Genomic DNA, 8,857 nt, shown 5'->3' with positions numbered 1-8,857 from the left:
TAAGGCCTCTATCAGTCAGAATCAACTTGATAACAGTAAGTTTGACTTAGTTATGGTTCTGAAAAGTAATTTCTTCTCAATCTGAAAATTACCTAAACTAATTACTCCTCATGTTTTATCGTTATGTAATAAATATGTTATTAGTAAGCACTTTGGGGATATATTTTCATTAAAGGTATTTTCATTTCCAAGATTCATATTGACAAAGCAAATGTAGTTATAGGTGACCAGTCTTAGTACACATACATAGCCCAAGAAATGGTTGAAGATGGAAATGCCCTTCAGTACTGCTAACACTAACTACTCTGCTAAACTTCAGGCACATTAACCAGGTAGTGAGAGCAGAGCTGGGACTTGGTTCCAGGCAACTGGGTTGCAACTATCCTATTCTTCACCACCAAGTTATACCTGAAGCTTTGGTGGTATATTGGATTAAACATTTGGCTGCTAATCACAAGATCAGTAGTTCAAACCCATGGGAGAAAGATGAGGTTGCATATAAAGATATACAGTCTCAGAAGTCCTATAATAGGGTGACTAGGAGTTAAAATTGACTTAATGGAAATGGATTTTTTTTTTTCTTTTTTCAGTTTGCTGTTTTTGTTAAGTGCCATTGAATCAGTTCCAACTAATAGCAACCCTGTATGGGTTTCCAAGGAAAGACTGCTGGGTTTGAACTGCCAACCAGTCCAGTGCTTATCCCACAACACCACACCTGGATCGTTTTTTTGGTTTAGTTATGTGGTGCTGTGGGCTAATGCGCCAGACTGCAAAGCCGTTTGAACAGCAAGGTTGGCGGTTCAAGCTCACCAACTGCTCCTCGGAAACCCTATACAGGGTCGCTATGGGTTGGAACCGACTTGACAGCACTTAACAACAACAACATCTTACCTATATTATATAAATAAATGTAGGTATTTTAAGACTGTGTTTCTCTGCTATTCATAAGGTTTTCAATGACTAAATATTCGGAAGTAGTTCGTCACTGTTTCTTCCTAGTCTGTCTTTGTCTGGAAGCTCATCTGAAACCTGTCCACCATGGGTGGCCCTGTTGGTATTTAAAATACCGGTGGTATAGCTTTCAGAATCACAGCAATTCACAAGCCACCACAGTATGACAAATTGACAGATGAGTGGTGGCCTGTCCATTTGGTTTTAAGTGGAAACTGTCACTTTAAATTTCAAGGAGATCTGTGCGCATGCATAGTAGAACCCTCCAGAGGTGGGGTGGAGTGTCCATTCGCTCATGTTTGGTTAGGTGGAGAGTCAGAGAAAAATAGGAAGACCCCCAACGAGATGGATTGGCCAAGTGGCAGCATCGATGGACTCAAGCATGGCAACAGTGGTGAGGTTGTCCCAGGATCGGGCAGTGTTTTGTTCTGCTGTGCAATGGCACCTAACAATAACAGTAACAACATTTTAAGACTATGAGAAATTCTTACCAACCCAGGACTGAAAGATGCTTCCACATAAAGCAAGGATTAAAGCAACCAGGGCATTTGCTTTCCTTCCTGACAGAAATTGACATACTTAAAAAAAAAACAGTTATTTTATTTATTTTAAACACAGATAAATTTATTTTAAACACACAGATATCAGACTCCTTAAGCAATATATTTAAGCTTATCAATATATTTAAGGAGCTCTGGTAGCGCAGTGGTTATGAGTCAAGCTGCTAACCTCACAGTCAGCAGTTCGAAACTGCCAGCAGTTCCTTGGGAGAAAGATGAGGCTTTCTGCTCTCATAAAGATTTACAACCTTGGAAACCCTACAAAGGGGCACTAATAGTGGGAACCGACTCCACGGCACATAACCATCACCACCACCGCCAGTATATCTAAGTATACTGCTTGGTAATATGAGGCATTAAACAGCTTCTGAAAACATGGTTATTTTAGGAAGTTGTTATATTTAATTCCAGCAGCCAATTCCTTCTAATTGGAATCTAATCTAATTTAATTGAATACTAAACACTATGCTCTTCTTTTATCACAGTGTTGCCTTCCCTCATAAAACAGTTAACTGAATTTTCCATGCTGCTTAAGTGTTTAATCTCTACTCTTTCCCATTAGGGATGATTTTTCAGTAGAGATTGCTGCTGGTGTTACATGCCGTAAAATTGGTTCTGACTTATAGACACCTTCTGAGAAGCAGCTGGTAGATTTGAACCACTGACCTTTCAGTAAGCAGTTCAGTGCTTATCCTACAGCACCACACCAGGACCCCAGAGACAACTGGAGAACTATATTTACTGTTAAAAATATATCTATATCTATATCTCTCTCTATATATATGTATGTATGTATGTATGTTGGTGTTTTTAAGTACCGTTGAGTCAGTTCTGACCTATAGCAACTCTGTATAGAGTTTCCAAGGAATGGCTGGTGAGCTTAAACCACTGACCTTGAAGTTCAAACTGACTTTGCAGTCCAGTGCATTAACCCACAGTGCCAAACCAGGCTGAGGAATGCTCTAAGGACCAGTGCATTCAGCAATCTGGAATTATTTATAAGTGAATCTATTTTAGCATTAGGTGACTTCACACTTTTGGTTTTGTCCCCAGAGACAGGTCCACCCATAAAGGAACCTCCAGGGATGTAGCAGACACTTACCACCACTGCAGTTCTCTTCATCACTCCCGTCCTTACAGTCCTCGTCTCCATCACATTGGAAAGTGCTGGGAATACACTGGCCATTGCTGCAGTCCACCAGACCCTGGCTGTGACAGGCTAGGAGAAGGCAGAATGAGATTCACCGTATTTACAAGTATATCTTTCAATCTACACAGCATATAAATGATTCCTGATTATCTGATTGAAAAATGAAGAGCGCTGCATGTGTAAATATTCAATATAAAAGAATGAATGTACCGACTTTGTCATGCTTTATATATCCCAAACAGGTTGGGAATGGAAAGTTGTTGTATTTTTTTTTTCTACTAATTTTAATTTCTCCTGCCTTATTAAATAGCACTGACTGCAAAATTACTTTGTCTTATTTCATGGAGGGAAATAGTATTAATGATGGTAGTAATAACAGTACTAATGAGAAACACTACAATTTAGGTTAATACACTTGGGCTGCTAACTGAAAGGTTGGAAGCTTGGACCCATCCAGAGGTACCTTAGAAGGAAATCTGGGCAATCTACTTCTGAACCAGTGACTGAAAACCATATGGAGTAAAGTTTTACCTGGGACACATGAGGTCACCCCTTGATGGCAACTAATTTATATGAAGAGTCATTTTTCAATAAATGCTAGTTAATAAAGTAGGAGAAATTAGGTATTTGATTTTTGTCAGAACCAATTTATGACGGAGTTATCATAATGGATTCCCATCGTATTTGATTTATGTCAGAACCAACTCATGACAGAGTCATCAACATGGAATCCCATCGTATGCCATATGTCAGGGACTACTTGACATACAGAGTCATGATGTGGCGCTGTAGTATAAACATTGGACTGTTAATCACAAGGGTGACAGTTCAAAGCCACCAGCTGCTCCTTGGAAACCCTATGTGGGGTCACTATGAGCCAGAACTGACTCAACGGCACTTGACAACAATAGCCTGACATACAACATAATGCACCTCACATACTTCTTTTCATATAAAATAGTTGTCACCAAGTGGACTCCGTGTGTGTCAGAGTAACACTGTGCCTCAGATGGTTTTCAATGACTGCATCAGACTTAGATTGCTAGGTTTTCATTCCACCGTATCTCTGGATGCACCCAAACCTCCAACCATTTTGTTAGTGGCTCTAGAGTGTTAACCTAAATTGTAGCTTTCCAGCTTTACCACTACCATCATTAATACTACTTCCCTTCATGAAATAATCATAATGCTAGATGCATTAGGTATATGATTTCAGATACTCATAATAAACTAACAAAGTACATGTTATTATTTTTGTTTTATAGTTAAGAAAACTACTGCTGGGGACAGCATACGCAGACCCTAGGTTGAACAGTGGCAGCCCCATTAAACCACCTCTGAATATAATCAGTTTAACCCCGATGCTCTTCTTCCTCCTGAAAGTATATAGGAAGATTAAGAACAATGTAGCATTTTAGGTATAGATAAATGAAGCCTGGTGCTTGAGATCTTGCTCACAAACAAAAGTTTGCAAAGTGTACAGAGACAGCTTGGCTTCTTTCAGGAACCTTGCTTTATGTTATGTATCCTTAAGAAACCGCACGTTGCTACTTTAGATCATTTAAGCCTAAAAGTTAATATATAACAGCTTGATTGAACCTTTTTTCTGTAAAAATAAAAATGTTAGATTGTTAAGAAAAACTATGAAAATATCTTAAAAGTTGTTCCTGTGAATCATTATGTCCTGTTTTGAATGATTAATCACATTTCAGTTCCGTATCCTGTCTTAATCACATCCTCCCTTTGTGACATCCTCCCTGAGTGAATTACATCCTTCCTTTGTAATAAATCCCTCCTTAAAAAAGAGAATAAAAGGCTGAGGTAGTGTAAGTTCTGCATGCAATGCTGGGCAATGCTGTGCAATGCTAGGCAAAATGTTTGCAGATCTGTCTACCTGCCAGCTTGCATCATATCTGTGTGTCTGTCTTTTTTGTATATATTTCGTCTCTCTCTTTCTCTATCACTTTCACCGCCAGATCTCCCTTCTTCGTGACACCCACACTTCCTCGTGGAGGTGGGACCCCGACATAGGACCTCAACAAACTACAAGTGCAAAAAAGCTTAGAGAGTTTTTAAATACATATTTTAGACCCAGCTTTTAGTATACATTTTGCACACACACACACACACACACAAATGTCTCCCAGACTCTGTAAAGACATCCTTTAGAGAAAGTCGCAGTTGCAGAAGGGAGGTGCAAAGAGCAAAGGCATAGAAAACAGACATCTAACCAGGCAGATAGGGCCATTTAACTTGGGGCTTGGGAAAAACAGGTGTGGACGTCAGATACTCTATGTTATTATCATCGTTTCACTCAGTTGTCGTTTTTATAGGCTAAAACCAAAGTATTCAAATCTTTGCATTGGAATACTGTGGGTATTTAATTTTTTTAAATTAGCCTCTAGTAAGAGCCCTGGAAGGGAGCGTGGTAGTTCTGTGGGGTAAGCACTAGACTTTAAATAACAAGATCAGTGGTTCATGCCCAACAGGCACTCCTCGGGAGAAAGACGAGGCTTTCTGCTCCCACAAAGATTTACAGCGTCTTTAAATGGAAACCCTATACAGGGTCTCGATGAGTTGGAACCAACTGGACAATACTTAGCCACAACAACAGCAGCCCTGGTCATGCAACAGTTGAGCACTTGGCTCTGTGGGAAAAAGACCTGGTGATTTACTCTTACAAAGATTGTTGTTGTCATTGTTAAATGACAAATCAAGTCGGTTCTAACCCATAGGGACCCTGTATAGGATTTCAGAGGAGCGTCTGGTGAGTTTGAACCACTGATCTTGTGGTTCAAACTGACCTTGAGGTAGAGTGCTCATCCCATGATGCCACATCTAGACTACTGCCCAGAACACTCTCTGACAGTCCTAGTCTGCCAAATGGGCTCGTTGTGAATAAGAATGGATTTAAAGGCAATGTTGTAGGATAAGCACTGGACAAGGTCAGTGGTTCAAACCCACGAGATGTTCCTAGGATACCCTATACAGGGTTGCTATGAGTCAGAACTGACTAGATGGCAATTAACAACAACAACAACATCTAACATGTGTTTTGGTTGTAAACCTTGGGTGTATATGTCTAAACAGGCAGAAATGGAAGCAAATTGACAGAACTCAGCCCTCACAGCAATTGGCCTCATCAGACTTATCCACGCAGTCCTGGTCACCGTCACACACCCACTCGATGGTGATGCAGCGCCCATCGCCACAGCGATGCTCCTTCGTGGGGTTACAATCTGGAGAAATAAAAAACTCATGAGGATGTCAAGAACCAGCATGATCAACAGCTTTAACAGCGTAGCTTCCAGTTCCATTTGAAAAGCGCACATCCCAATACCTGCAGTGACTTTGCTATTACAGGAGTTACACCACTGAAATGTTACCTCCCACTCATGTGCGTGCCCCATTGACCATCATCATGATGGGGTCATGATGGAGTGCTTGCTTTTCAGACGAGTAATATCTGCCTAGCTTTCCCAGGCTTGGTGTCGTGCTGCGGATTAATGTGCTGGACTGCAAGGTCAGTTTGTACTTCGAGGTCGGTTGTTCAAACTCACTAGCTGTTCCTCGGAAACCCTACACAGGATTGCTATAGGTTGGAACTGACTCGATGACACTTAACAACATGGTTTGTCATTGTTCTTGTTTCGTTTAACCTTTGTTTTCTTTCCTAATAAAAAAGTGTGTATTTTACACTGACATCAGTAAACAGAATTGTGATTTGTGTTTCACAATGTTGATAACTGGTTTGACAAATTTTTGATGGTTCTAGTGGGCTCTTAAGGTTTGTAATTTACCTCATTCTGGTAAATTTGGAACTCAGATATCTCCTTGTACCATCTCTCTCCTAATGTTAAGTTTGGTTTTCTATGGAATTATATTAGTATATATAACTTTTATTTGCGAGAACCATAAGGTTTTTTGTTGTTGTTAGGTGCCATCAAGTCAGTACTGACTCATAGCGACCCTGTGCACAACAGAATGAAACAGTGCCCAGTCCTTGGCCAACCTCACAATTATAAGTACTGCAAAATATTTGTTTTGTGTGGGGTTTTTTGTGTTTTTTTTTAATTCTTTCTAGTCTTAATTCACCAGCTGTCCCTCAGAAATTCTACATAGGGCGAGTATGAGTCAGAACTAACTCAATGGCACTTAACATTACCTCTGTCCTAATTTATACATTCCTGAAAAAGACAGACAGCTGTGTGGTTAAGTGTCTTCTCACAAAGGACAGAATCCCATAGGTTCTTTGCCAGTAGAATAATCTGAGTATAGTCTTTTAAAATATGAATGCAGATTCATGATAACAGATTCAACGAGAAACTAACATGTGTTTTTATGAATAATGCTATATATAGTTAGAAGCAGAATTCTGGTAAAAAAAAAATCATGAATGAATCTTCTTGGAGTAATAGCAAAGTGTACAGAGAGAGGAAGAAAGTGTACAGAGAGAGGAAGAAAGACATGATAGCAGATGCTTAGGGCAGAAACCAGAAGAGCTACCACATGATGGCAGACTATGAAGAGATGAATCTTCTAAAGTCAGTTTTCTAAAGATGGCAGACTATGCAGGGATGAATCTAAGGGAAAGTAGTCATTATTAGTGTGAAACCAGCACTTCCCCTGCAAAAAAGCTTGAAATTTGAGTTGAGTTGATTTCAACTCAGAGAGATTCTATAGGACAGAATAAAACTAACACCTAGTTACAGAAGCAGATTGCCACATCTTTTTCGCCTGGAATGGGTGGTGGATTTGAACCACTGGCCTTTAGCTTAGCAGCCAAGTGTTTAACCACTGTGCCAACAGAGCTCCTTCAAGCATCATAGCAACATGCAAGCCACCACAGTCTGGCAAACTGTCAGGTGAGTGGTGGGATGTATATATGGTGGTGGTGATGTGACGTGGAGTCGGTTCCAACTCATAGCGACCCTGTATAGGGTTTCTGAGACTGTAAATCTTTACAGGAGCAGAAAGTCTCATCTTTCTCCTGCAGAACCGCTGGTAGTTTCGAACTGCTGTCCCTGAGGTTAGCAGCTCGACTCATAACCACTGTGCTACCAGAGCTCCTTGGGATGTATATATACGTTCATCAATCTCCTCTCATCCTTGTCCCAAGACCGAACAATCCCAGAAGATAATCCACATCTATAAAGAAGACTTTACCCTTGAACATTTACCAATATTTCTATGGATACAGTGAGGGGCACTTAGACAGGTACGCTGAGAAACTACCTATTTTCCCAGCTTGGCAGCCATTACTGATCACCCTGGTCAATTTGAGACTTTCCTCTGTTCACACCCTGGATCCTTTCCCAACACTGGTATCTATGCAGGAAACCATTGCAGACCATTTGTCCATTCTCCCTCTTCATCCCCATCTGCCCTATTGTTCTTATTCTAAAGTTCCTAATGTCATTCAGTAATATACAACTTAGAAGCTCTAAAATTCATCACAAAGCTACACAGTTAAAAAACAAAAGGAATTTTTCTGAGATGACACTCAGAATTGTATCTTGATATGCTTATTAAGGTACTGATTCATAGCGACTCTGTATAGGGTTTTGAAGGAGTGGCTGGTGGGTTTGAACCAATGACCTTGTGGTTAGCATTCCAGCACTTAGCCTATAGCACCACACCAGCACTTCAAGAATAGAATACAACTCTTTAAAAATTGAATTCATTCTTAAAAATGTATGGAGATCAGCTTTTGTATATAAAACAAACACATATTCCTAACCCTAGGTGTAGCTACTGCTCTATAAGAAGTTCTTGTAGTTGTTGTTGTTGATAGGTGCCATGGATTCAGAATGAACTCATAGTAACACTATGCACAACATAATAAAACACAGGTCCTGAGCCAACCTCACAAATGTTGCTACACTTGAGCCCATTGCTGCTGCCACTGTGCCAATCCATCTCATTGGTAGTCTTCCTCTTCTGACCCTGCACTTTACCAAACATGATAGCCTTCTCCAGAGACCGATCCATCCTGATAATATGTCCAAAGTATGAGATGAGAAGTCTGGCCATCCTAACTTTCAAGGAACATTCTGGATGCACTTCTTCCAACATAGATTTGTTTAGTCTTTTAGCAGTCCATGGTACTTTCAATATTCTCCTCCAACACCATACATCATATGCATCAAATCTTCTAAGGTCTTCCTTATTCACTATCCAACTTTCACTTGCATAC

The 8,857-nt window shown here is 40.2% G+C and overlaps 1 protein-coding gene across 1 annotated transcript in view; it reads right to left on the bottom strand.

Moving 5' to 3' along the window:
- Positions 1-8,857, bottom strand: part of CORIN (corin, serine peptidase) — a 342,333-nt gene that overhangs the window by 117,536 nt on the left and 215,940 nt on the right. Inside the window, exons 6-7 of the mRNA XM_006872676.1 lie at positions 5,790-5,900; positions 2,617-2,730 (exon numbers count right to left, since the gene is read on the bottom strand). Coding sequence (XP_006872738.1) covers positions 2,617-2,730; positions 5,790-5,900 — 225 coding nt within the window. The remainder of the gene's footprint in view (positions 1-2,616; positions 2,731-5,789; positions 5,901-8,857) is intronic.

Source organism: Chrysochloris asiatica, unplaced genomic scaffold, assembly GCF_000296735.1.
Source record: "Chrysochloris asiatica unplaced genomic scaffold, ChrAsi1.0 scaffold00209, whole genome shotgun sequence".
NCBI classification, from domain to species: Eukaryota; Metazoa; Chordata; class Mammalia; order Afrosoricida; family Chrysochloridae; genus Chrysochloris; species Chrysochloris asiatica.
The sequence above is the reverse complement of the archived record's forward strand: the minus strand, read 5'-3'. Positions and strand labels throughout refer to the sequence as shown.